Below are 13,330 nucleotides of genomic sequence, written 5' to 3'. Positions count from 1 at the left end.
TTAGTACCGGGTCACGATTTTTGTTTTTCTATTTTGAGTTGAACAAAAATAATGTTTTTGTAGTATAACTTGGCGTACTTTTGTATACTCTGCTTTTTAACTAAATGTACTTTCTATGCAACATAAAATGCATTAAAATCACACCCCTACATTTCAAACATGATTTTAGCATAAAATATGCGACGATTATGCGATAAAAACATTGTAAATGTAAATATAGGAAAAAACCAGAAAGCCTGTTAATTATTTTTAAGTATGGGTGGGGTGGGTGAGTGTGTGTAAATAAAAATGTGAAGAACTTTTAAATATTCCCTCAAGGACCAAAACAGAATATTTTAACATGTAATATAATGAAAAGCTTAGCCCGATATTTGTAAAGGACTAATAATACCATAGACCAGAGCAATGGTTGAATGGCAGCAAATGCTATACATCCAAATTACCTGAAGGATAATTTACTCTCTTTCAGTTCAAAGACCGCAGAACTATGGGGTTCCATGACAAGGTCACGGTGTTCCGTGAGTCAGGAGAATGTCACATAAAGCAGGCACAATTATTGTCAAATAACTTTCTTTGAAGGAGTTGGGGTTCCGCCAAAAGAAAAATTGATCATAGGGTTCCCTGGCTGAAAAAAATTGGGAACTGCTGATGTAGACAATCAAATCTTTTTAGTCTGTGATAAACATGCTAATGTCATGGTTGTGAAATCAGAAAATTTAAAAATATGTTAAAGTTACATAACCATGAGTTTATTGAAATTAATATACAGTCAAAGAGCAAAAAAGTTCTCTTTAAAATAGTTATGTTCAACTTTATCACACAAAGTAAAACAAGTATAAAATAATAACATTAATATAAAAAATAATTCCTTGAGAACAGTCAAATCTACTCGTTTTCAGTTTCATTTATCAGTACTTCTGAGGCTTCCGGTTCACTTCGTCTGCACCATCCAGTAATCTTGCGAACAGCCTGCATTATGAGCACATCGTTGTACAATGCCATGCCAACAAGCAACAATAGAAAGCCAACCACCTGAAAAATAATAAAACACCAAAACTTTTAGTTACGCGTATGTTTCCTCAAATTATAATACTGTTTACAGGTGTTACTATTACAACATAAGAAATATGCAAAAATAGAAGCATTACTTTGATTTCTGGCACAAATCTTTTGCAAAAATAACAGACATTAACACTTACTGGTCGTAATGTTGCCAGTATATATTTACAAATTTTAGAGTGTAATAAAAAAAATCAAAACTGATTAAAAATAACCTTCATTATTTTAGCTACAGAAATTATTGATAAATCACTCAGCCAAAAAAAATCGTACATTTATGTGTTTTCCTAAACATAATCCCTATACAAAATAATAAAATAATTAATTAAATGAAAATGGCATATTTTTGACCTAGCTAAAAACTTACTTCATCTAAATCCACCTACTGATAAAAAAAACTGATGGGAATTGTGTGTTAAAATTGAATATTGTGATAATAATTGCTTGTACATGTGTGTACTTAAACCAAGGTTACCTACTTAAGAGTGCGCGATACATGTGGTTCCGAGCAGCAAAATCGATGTTTGCGGTGGAGCAGATTCTGTAAATGCCATGACATAAATTGGATTTTGGTAAATTATTATTTACAGAGTAAGGAGGGATCTTAAAATGTTATTACTCGAAATTTCGGTATGCGTCTTATTTTATTAACTAATTATTCCTAAAAATGGCGAAGTTTAGTAGACGAATGCTAGTATAATTTGATTGGAAATGGGAAACAAAATAATAATATTATACAACACATATGTGTGCATGAGTTAGAAACAGCAGGATGCATTTAGAAGCAATACCAGCTGAAAAATCTGTTCCGCCGTAACCTTTGTAATCGGTAGACGAAGAACGAATTTTACACATCGTAGTTCACGCGTCAACACACAGATGTCGGGCACTCCGCACGCAGAGGTTTATTGCAGTAACACATAACAGATGTCGCACATGTCGGAGGTCGTCACTACTTGTTTTGTTGTATCGCGCTACCACGAAGCCACGTTTTTAAATTGAAATAGGTGGGAAACGCTGCAATTGGTGGCAATAAGACGCGTTTTAAAAAGAATAGTGACAAAGGAAACCTGCTTCTTTCTGCAAGGCGGAAAAATAAAAGTTAGGTAACTTATTTTTAAATTGATGATATTAGTTGGTTTTTGATTCCAAAATCTTTAAAACGAGTGTATAACACTTTCCATGTATCTGAATATTTCAAATAACAGCAGCGCAGAGACTGTAGCATCCGAGACCGGCCGCAGCGAGCGTGGGAAGATAGCGCGGGAAAGGGCGGGCGGCGCGGCGCCGGGCTGGCGGGGCGGGCCAGTGCGCATTCCACGTTCACACTAGAGGTGTAAAAGTAACGAAAAAAAGCGTACCCATATGTATTCGTTACTATAACAATCAGTACTCGTTACTATCGTATCGTTACTCGTTACTTCTGATACCGCATAACATGCAACGAATCAAGTCGTATTGTGTACGCGTACAGTATGACGTCGCGTAAATAATAATAAATAGAATATATACAATTAACAATATTTGATAATTAACCGTTTTTGTTCACCAAGAAACAATTAAATCTCATTAGAGCGGCTTTATTATATTATCGCTTTTAAGATAATAAAAAAACTTGAAAATTCGCGATAATAAAAAACAAAAACATACATATTTCTAATTTGTAAAAAATACTTTCTTACGTTGTTTCTGTTCCAATCTCAAACTTTGTCTACACACACAATACCTTTAAAAAACAGTAAAAAACTTGGACGACGAATTTCCAAATTATACTTCACTTAATAAACAAACATCGTTCTTTGTAACGTAAATTCATCGAATATGCGCGCGCATGCGTGAAACATACGAAAAATGCGAGTAACGAAATGCAGCCGTGTGTAACGTTTCGTTACTCGTATATAGACGGCGCACCCGTTATTCATTAACGAATACATACGGTTTGCTACAGCTCTAGTTCACATGCTACGGCCGGAGGTTCCCCCCCCCCCCTCGTTGCAGTAATAGTCGTTAATATTTAATTATATGTTGTTTATAATGACAAAATACACACAAGTAATACCAAATATATTTAGTTTGAAAAGTTAAAGAAATTAAATTGGCCGAAAAGGGGGGGGGGGGGGGGGGGGGGGTTAATGGGCCAGCCCCGATTTTACAAAGGCAGCAATTTTACGAATGCCATCCTTGGAACCGTGAGCCAAGGGCGCCCATACCCATGAGCAGGGTAGGGCTGTGGCCGCCTTCCCCAGCTTTCAGGAAGAGGAAAAAATGTATGGGTTTTTGAGGATTTTTGGCAAATTGTAATTTTTGACACTTTTTGTCAATTTTTGAAGGTCTGCCCCCTCCCCTTACAAACTATTTTATAGTCTGCCCCCCCCCCCCCCTTACAAACTGCCATATGGGTGCCCTTGCCGTGAGCATACATAAAATCGTAGTTCTAGTATTATTAAAATGTGGAAACTAACAAATTCTAGTGTTGTCACAAAAAGTGAACTTGAACCCAAATTTGTTGACACGAACTTGAATCGAACTATTTTAAAGTTCGGTTCGAGTTAGAAATTTCGAACGTTCGTACAGCCTTATGCAATACTACTCTTCAAATGTCACACGTGAATGGAAACTTATCAAATAAGCGTAGCATAGCAATTATATATCGCGTCTACTAAAAACATTAGTTTAAAGAATTTAAAACATTTATCCAGGACTCTTTTTGGTCATTACATATTTGGGATTGCTACATCTGGACACACATTAATGTTAATTGTTGCTGACATCACATAACACAGTATAAACAAATACTAAACGTCCAAAATATAGGTATACGCCACAACTGCATTGCCAGTTCACTATCTATAGAGCATCCCACTCTTAGATTGCAGTGTGGAAGTAAATGGGCGCATTCTCTCTCTCTCTCTAACAAACGCAGATTGCCGTTAGCACTGTCCTTGTTTCTTCGTGCGTTGTTGCCAAATATCAAACGAAATTAAAATTTTAATTTTTGGACCAAGCTTTTTTTCATATTGTATAGCATCGAAATACGCATCAGGCAATGCGTATTTTGAATACTTAACAATATTTTTAGTGTCCGAAAAAATTAAAAAACATAACTTATTCGCTGCGAACTGTTTTGAAGTATTCCGAAATGTTTCACATCAAAAAAAAACCTACATGTGTATTTCATTTAGATTTTTTTAATTAATAAATTAATGCCTTAGGACGCCACCGAAAAAATGTTAAGACAAAAACTGTACAGGTTTCACTTAAATAAGTTTTTTTTAATACTATATTGAAATGCATTTTCTCACAAACTAACACATCAAAAAGTTGACCCGCGGAAATTTTTTTTCTATTAAAGATAGATGGGGGACGAAAGCGTGAAAAATGTTCACAATGAATTGAATTAGTTTTTAAAAGCAGCTCCATCTCAATTGCTTCTACAGTTTCCATGGAAATTGCTGTTAAAGATGTGTCTTATCAGTACAAGAGCGCGCGCTGCCGTCGTAAGAGGAAACAGGGTCGTGTGTTTAGATAAGTGGGGTTCTGTCCTACAAGCAATTTCAAATACATGGCTTCCTTAGTCAACAAAAATATTTTAATTGATTCTTGAACATAATATGTAAAATGTATGAAATAAATACGAAGGAATTTAATAGCGATCATGGTACAAAATTTTTAATTATTTTTCTATCCTTCTCAACACCAAGCATCTTATCAAAAATTGTTTTAGACAAAGTTTTGGAAAATAATTATGATATTTACAAACAATTTAAACAGATTTTATAAGGTGTCTACTAAGGCAGTTACGTTTTTTTTGTCCGGTGAAATTTTTTTCGAACCCATGCAGTTATGGCTGGTCGTATCAAAAATTTATTTAGAAAACATTTTTCGGCATTAGGTACTCCGAGTTATCATACGTTAAAACGGATTCAATATCATTCATATTATGGGAGTTGTTGCGATTTTTCTGTTTTTCAAAAAAATCTTCCCCATTTCGAACCAATTGTTCGGATTTTTCCCATAACTTACTCAACCGAGAATTTCCATTACCGTATTTTATTTATCATTTTGGACATGACTTGTCCAAAAATACAGCTTTTATCGGGCCCATGAAAATGTGATATGGGATTTTTAGAACATAAAAGAAAACTATAAGAAATTTTCGTCTACAATAGGTAGTTTTTATTTGAAATTTACATAAAAGTGGCATTATTACAAATTTATATGTGTAATAGTATAAAATATTATAAATTACGATATGATTTCTTAAAATGCTTCTTGTTCGATCCGAATTACAAAGACACGCATCTCCTGAAATTCGTAATGTGTTAGAGATTTGGCAACAGCGCGCGCCATAAGCCATGTACTGCAATCTAAGAGTGGGACGGGCTATAGCACTAGCTGCCGGCCGAGGTAGACGTGCGACCTGAAAGATAAGGTGTAGCGCTGTAAGCAACTACCGCGTCTACCATAAAAGGCAAGTGAATGGGTGTTATGGGTTTGACAGAGGGGAACATGGTTGCACGGGGGAGGAGTACAGTTTAATAGAATATTATAATTACATCGTAAAATGTTATTGGTCCCGAAATGTTTGTATCAATACGCAGTGTAACATAGTTACACTTATTTGTAAGTTAAGAGTATTTCAAACTTTTGGGCACGGTAAACGAATCTTACGAGATGCTATAGCTTCAATTATTTAATGTGTACTACTTTTGGTGGTGAAGCCTTTTGTACCCTTGTTCTGTTTTGTGCGAGTACATTACAATAATCGTAATTTTCACCGCGACTGATACTGGAGAACATTGTAAAAAATCTCACGTGTCTAAAAATTTCATAAATACGCATGAACAGATGAATAGAAAACAAATTGCAATGACTACTAAAGTACTATTCCAGCTTCTTTAACAATTAATCGTTAATTTGTGGTATCATATGTGGTTTTCTACTAAGATTATGCTTCATTTCAAAATAAATTTTGACATACTTTATATAGTAAATTTAAAATACTTATTGGTGGAAAATAACTTGAAAGTTTATGTATTTTATCGCTCAAAGACTTGTTGGAACCTACAGATTCGAAGCAATTCGATACCCCGAAGATCTTAATGAAATTTAAGAACAACCGTTACTAATACTTATCTTTATAACACTATCTAACAATGTTTCAGAACATCAAATACAGTTCCGTAGGCGCCAATACTTTAGCTACTAGCGACACAACATTAATTTATTCCAAGTCAAATTCTCTAGTTACACAAGAAAGTAATCTTAGTAACATTTAGCATGTTTGAATGCAAGTGGAGCCAGGTGGAGTAACTTCCCAGTTATAGTAGAATAATGTAATAAAACGACTACTTCGTTATGTAATTATGTACCTAGATGCGTACGATTTATGAAAACATTTTTTGGTTAGTTGAGCTTTTACAAGTGCCAGTTGTGTGCATATTAACTCAAACAACAGATGTTTTCTTTTATGTTGTTTGAAATATTCATTGTAGCAATCATAATTGTATCAGTGTAGCCTACATATTGTTAGTAATTAAGTATCTCACTGTTCTTGTAACTTTAACCCAAAATATATGTTATGTGCGGTATTCTAGGGTTCAATATAAACATGTATAAAAAGGCCTATTATAAGTAAGCATGCTTTAAAACCCGCCATTTTATGTAAGGTATATTCATGATTAATTTACATATAGAATAGTTACCTAAATTATAATGATATGTGAATATGTTCCTTACTATTTTTAACTGTATAAATTGAAACAAAAATTTGTTTTAACTACGATGCATGTACACAAGATAGGCTAACTTTCAAAAGAAGGTTTGAATGAATACAAGGTTTCGCCAAAGCTATTTTCTGGTGCAAGAAGTACATAGTAAATGTGTTTTTGTGTGCTTTACTATAAGACCTATCCTACTGTAAATTCATTTCATATCGTTAACTTAATATATACTCCATAATCTTTTATCTTTTCTGCACACATTACTTATTATTTTGTGGATGCGAATTGTAAAACTTTGATTCTTGCAAGGGCCGAACACGGAATGTCAACTTTCTAATGTATTCTATATACATTTTTTAAGTTAGTAATGTATTCTATATATTATATGTGTAAAATTTTTTACGGGACCACGTCTAATAAATCTATGAACGCCGGCTGAACGCACGAAAAAGTGTCCCGTTACGCACATTGTCTCGTTTCTCTGGGTCCCGTTACGCTCATATTATATTGCTCTTTGCTAACCTGAACGTCCTAGCATTGCGACCGAGTCCGTGGCGTAATTCTGTTTTCATGCATTTCAATGTAACATTTTCATTGCTCTTTGCTAACCCGTTCCTCCTAGCATTGCTGCAGAGTCCGTGGCGCAAATATATTATTTTTGACAGCATCTTGGTGTTGCGTAAGCCATTTTCCTTCACATCATCCTTGAAACATTCCCATTCGTTTCCTACTTTTCCTATCATCGTCATATTCTTAACAGAATAACACAGATTGGAAGAAGTTAAATTGCAAACATGTATAAACGTTATAGTTAAAATAATCTCTTCGTTAAAGTAATAAAAAATAATTGAATTAATGAGTGCAAATAAAAGTAAATTTTTCAATTAAATTGTAGATTTCATTTCACTCCTTTGTATCCATACAAAATAGTGATAATTCAATAAAAATGATTCAATTTTATTCATAAAAGTATGCAATCATTTCATCAATGTTTTGTTATGACGTTATCACGTTAAACTATCGTCCGTAAACCGACTTTACAGACAACCAATTTTTTTCCTGTATTCTATTTATATATATGTGTGTGTGTGTGTGTGTAAACTTTCTAATGCATTCTTTATATGTACAACGTGTATCTAAAACATACTGACAAATTCTGGCAGAATATTCCTGGCGAAAATACAAGACGAAAACCTGTGTACCATACTTTTCTCGTAAATGGATTCGGAGTTTTGAACCCCCAAAAATAAAATTTTCCTATTCTTGAATAACTTGCACTGCGTCTGATGATTTTGTAGAACGCAAATTGTTCACCACGAGATACGTGGGTTGTAATGAACATCCTTCAATGAATATAACGGCATTTCTGTTTTAGCAAATTTTATCACCTGAAAAGCTAATAAAAAATAAAAAATAAACCAGGGCAGGCATTACAAAGCACGTTTGCAAGGTGTAAAGTTTCCTTCCTAAAAAATCATATGCCACAGTTTACTTACTGATGATGTTAATTTCAAGATATAGAAAATTCCATTTTCGGAGGTTCGTAACTCAATTTAGGAGTAAAGTGGTTATTAGGCTTTTGTCTTGTATTCTTTCCAGAAACAGCCTGCCGAAGTTTGTACGTATGTTTTAAATACTCGTTGTGTATATATGTCAACTTTATATATATATATATATATATATATATATATATATATATATATATATATATATATAGTGCTCAATAACCAAGAGTAAACTTACTTTGGTTAAGTTGCTGAACCTATGACTAGCCTATGGAAAGAAAACGCTACGTAACATGAACGAAAATAAATCTAAAGTAATACATAATTTTTCACTCAAATTAATTACATGTTTCAATATTAATTTTCGATGGGCTCTTTCGTGGGCATCTTTATTGGAAGGCTGCGGTGTGCTAGGGTTAATGGCTGTCGCTCATTAGCTGTTATAGTCTCTGTTTCATATTTAGATATACCGTAGCTTCAATTACAGAATAGCCACTGAGCGACAGGCAGCAAGCCCTCCCATATCTTAGGCCGCGGCCTTCCACCATAGACGCTCTTAACGACACATATAATTTAGTCTAAAATTTGCCTCAATATAGATACACTACTTAAAATATAACAAGACTCGCTGGAAAAGGATTGAAACTAAGGCCAACGCGAATGCGAGTTCAGTAATTGAACCTTCAGAGGTAGTATATACATAGGTGGGTAGTTACAACGACCATGTTCTACGTTACTATGTTATATGAGAAGAGACATAAGTTTTCTTTCTGTAGCGAGAAGTTGGCTGAATTTCAACATAACACAATAATTATATAGTGAACTGTCATTCAATTTCGAAAAACAGATATAACTTCCATTGAGATGAAGTCCATGTTGTCCGAATTTTGACGTTCACTTTTTTAGAAAGTTTCTGGCAGTCCAATAGTTTTCTGGTAAAATAAGATCTTTGCAATCCTGTTTACAGAGACCTTTCTCACAAGCTAAACGTCAAAATTCGGACAATGAAATAGATTATAGTAGTCCTGTTTAAATTATGATTACCAGTTGTGATTGCAATAATAATAATTTATGTGTAATATACTGTAATGCCAGTAACATTCACTTTTAAGTTCACTTAATTGGTTACGGAGCAAATATTATGTTGATCGATAAAAAAAGGTAATCTTAATTATACACAACATACATTTATAAAAGTTAAATTAAAGTTAAAATTAAAGTATGTATGGACATTTGGATTTAGAGAAAATATAGAAACTAGTATCTAGGTCCATTGCGGGGGAAAAAAAGACAAATTCTTGTTTGACTTTTCAATCAAAAACGTAGACTACACGGACTTCGTGTTTTTTTTAAACTTCGAAACGAAATTTGGAGAAACAATTAGCAAATGTTCATGTAGAAAATAGTACACTAGCAAACTGATTAGAATAATATTTCCTGGAGTAGTTCAGCTTCAGTTGCCTGAGCCAGTGCCTAGTAATTCGGGTCAGCCAGACAACGCTGACCAGACAGAGCGGAAAACTGTTCCAGCCTATCAGGATGTGCCATTGGTATTAACGCAACCTCGCGCGATAAGAGCAGAAAAATTTGAGGTCAAGCCGATATTTTGTAATGCGGAAAGTGCCGAGATCGGCGATTTTTCAGAGTTTAATATGCTGTTATCTTCTCAAACTATTAACAAATTATGTTGTGTTTTATTCTCTACAAATCAACGGTACATTTGTTACAAAACACGAGTCAGAAACGTCAAGTGTATTAAAAAAGGTATAAATAAGAAGCTTCGTTCTGAAGTTGTCAGGCAGATGACAATACTAAACTATTAGGTATGTAGTGTAACCTTGTATCTAAAGTTCTATTTTTTTTGTTTCGCTTGCAGTAAAATGTAAAATAAACATGAGTGATAAATTTACTTAGTAATATTTTATGTACCAGAACTGTTGTACGGTTTTTATTTAAACGAAGTGGTGTTGTATCACACAGTAACATCCACGGGCGCCAAAACAGTTAAGCATAAAAACGGCGTTCCTTTAAACGAAAAAAAAAAATGTTCTATCCGCTCTGTCTGGTTATGTATGAAACGGGCGTGATGAGTCCAGTGTTGTCTTGTGCTTCTCAGCACATCACAAAGCCGTTGCGTTGGCTGCTAGAGCTGACTCATCCCACCCCTATCAGCCGTCCTACATTCGTCTTTGTCTCTCACTTCCCCCCACCCCCCCAACTCATCCGGGTGACATTCCGTTTTCCTACTAGTTCGCGGGGTCTCCACTTGGATACGCTCTACACGCCTGTGACTGAACGCTGCGCTATCCTACGAGGAAAAAATGAACCACTTCAACTGACAGCGCGCGAGAAAATATTATCTCCCACGCGCTCTTAAGCTAACAGGCATTTCAATAGTAGCTCAGGCACCTAACCTGTATACATGTTTACTTATTGTCTCGCCCTGTGAACTTAGTCCTAGACATGCTACGGTTTATTATTTACTTACTAACATACACCTGCATACTGAAATATAAAAATTTTAATTTGCTATACATTTTAGCTGTCAACAAGATGCAAAGCCCAAAATAAACCAAGCCAGTGTGATTCATTATGGTAAAATTCTACAAACATTACCTGAAGCCAGTGAAATGCTTGCCAGCGGAGACCTAAGGAAACTACCCAAATAATCAGGGTTCTCACACTGTCTAGAACCATTCGTGTTGTGGCAGATATTTCTTTGGTAACACTTACTCCAGCGAAATTGAAGAATGCTATGCTAATAACAGTACCTGAAATACAAACATGAAGATATGTTATATACACGACCTGTTCTTACATATTCAGACAAGATAATTAAACATGGAGCAGCCAGCACATAAATTCAATAATATAGTAAGCAAACACAGATATAGTTTAAAAACTTTGTCTGCATTTGTTCTTAAGCACAATAACAATGAAATATAGAACATGCAGCTGTAAAACATTATATAAATGATTTAATATTGAATATTTCATGTTTACATATTTTTCTGTACTAAAATTATTTAAATCTGAACTGCAACTTGTTCATATTATACAGAAGCTGTCATATGACTACAAAATACTTTCTCACTCAGCTAGCAACGCTGATGAGGTTTCAGCTGATGCAAATTATAAGACGTTAGTATTTTTCGAAAGAAGTGACAAAATCATTTCATGAAAGCATAATATGATAGTGATAACCTAACACCAGCTGATACTTCGGAAATTGTGTTAAAAATTTATTTATGATATTTGCATATGAAAATCATATTTACAAATGCATTTAAAAACTAGTTGGAATCATAAAATATTTTTAATTTTGCTAAAAAGTTTTCAAACAACTGAACACTGAAGTTTTGACTGGTGCATGTGTAGTAAATAACCAATGTAAAGATCATTTGATCAGTTTTATTTTTTATTATCATATAAAATGTGAAATGTTAATCTTGACTATCAGGATGTATTAGAATCCTGCTTAAAGGAAGTATTAGGCAGGTTACAAGCAAACTATGAAGTTGCTCAACTCGAAGAGTTAAGCACAAGTTTTTTATTACTTGTTTGGTAGAGAGTTTATATATGTATATAATACATCTATTAAGTTGTTGGATTAATATTCTTTTCATCAGTGCTAATGTTCGTAGTACACTAAACAGACTAAGAATAGGACTAAACAGAAATATAAATGTCTATTTTTTTTTTTTATAAATTTTTCTCAAATGTCCAGAGTATTTTAGCAAAGTGTGGGAATTTCATACCCATTATTTAATAGTTGCTTATTTCTAGGGGCATGCAGATTTCGCAAAACGATTCCGAGACATGATGAAAGTCAAAACAATGTAGCACCGTCTGTGTTTCGTGATTGGGTGAGTTTCTTTCAGACACATGTCGATTGTCACAACACCAATCACATTACGTCAGTGCGGAATCAAACGCGTCCTGAGTGGCTCGGTCAAATAAGGCAACGACCTCTCGCAGACGGCCGCCAATCACAAGGAAGAAACCACATGTGCGGGTATACCTTGTTGAAGTCTAGTAGACGTTAAGATCTTTTCGCGAAAAATGCCTGCCCCTACTCATTTAATATATATATGTATATGTATATATATATATACACACACACACACACACACAAACTATTCAACAATCATATGGAATCTTTATTGTGAAAAAAATTGTTGAATTTAATAATTTAAACATGTCCTGAACTTATTATGTTTACCTACATCATATTTGCATTATAACAATTTTCTAAGTACTCTGGAATACATGTTTCAAGAGACAGACCATGTTCCAATTTGCAGTTTTAGTATAAAAAATGGTCACATGATCTAATTTTATTGACAAAATCACAAAATCTGTAACATATTTATGTAGTTTGCATTTTTAATTGTTATCTTCAAAGCTTACACATTACCAATAAATCAATGTTTAATTAACTTAGTATGAAAGCTAAAACATAAATAAGTGAAAGCAAATAATAATTTATTTAAGAAATTAGGGTGGTCTCACTTAATTTATAATTATTATTTAACATATATACAGAACTCGATGGTGGAGATTAAATAAACAAATGAGCACATAAATATTAAGGGCTCAAAAGTACTCATATTGAATAATGTTACAAGACAAAAAATTATGTAACTTACCTAGTATAGCCACAATTATCAATTGGTTGTGAGCCATTTGAACAAATGCTTCAAGTGCATCCTCCAAACTACCGCGAGAGTTATCAGCAAAAGGAACATAGATAAAGTAGAATGGAATTTGTAGCAGTCCTAATATGGTAAACCCGAAGAGTCCTGTAAAAAAACATGAAGGTTTTTTTGTGTAAAAATGGCATTTGTAAAGTAACACATTTGATTCACTATAGCAATACACATGGTGTAAATCATAAAGAAAATTGCTTGTTCACATAAACATAAAAAAAAATTTTAACTTTTTAAAACCACACATATCACCCCGAGAATTAAATGTCACTAATTTCAGTACACCATCTTACAGTCATGATTGAATCTATCATCAAATAAATGTCTTTGTCAT

The 13,330-nt window shown here is 33.8% G+C and overlaps 1 protein-coding gene across 1 annotated transcript in view; it reads right to left on the bottom strand.

Moving 5' to 3' along the window:
• Positions 1 to 727: 727 nt before the first annotated feature.
• The window catches only part of LOC134529164 (solute carrier family 35 member F6), a 59,891-nt gene continuing 47,288 nt past the window's right edge, over positions 728 to 13,330 (bottom strand). The window contains exons 7-9 of the mRNA XM_063362976.1: positions 12,937 to 13,089; positions 10,904 to 11,058; positions 728 to 1,032 (exon numbers count right to left, since the gene is read on the bottom strand). Coding sequence (XP_063219046.1) covers positions 886 to 1,032; positions 10,904 to 11,058; positions 12,937 to 13,089 — 455 coding nt within the window. The 3' untranslated portion in view covers positions 728 to 885. The remainder of the gene's footprint in view (positions 1,033 to 10,903; positions 11,059 to 12,936; positions 13,090 to 13,330) is intronic.

The sequence above is a fragment of the Bacillus rossius genome, chromosome 2 (assembly GCF_032445375.1).
Source record: "Bacillus rossius redtenbacheri isolate Brsri chromosome 2, Brsri_v3, whole genome shotgun sequence".
NCBI lineage: Eukaryota > Metazoa > Arthropoda > Insecta > Phasmatodea > Bacillidae > Bacillus > Bacillus rossius.
Note: the sequence above shows the minus strand (reverse complement) of the source record. Positions and strands in the feature narration are given on the sequence as shown.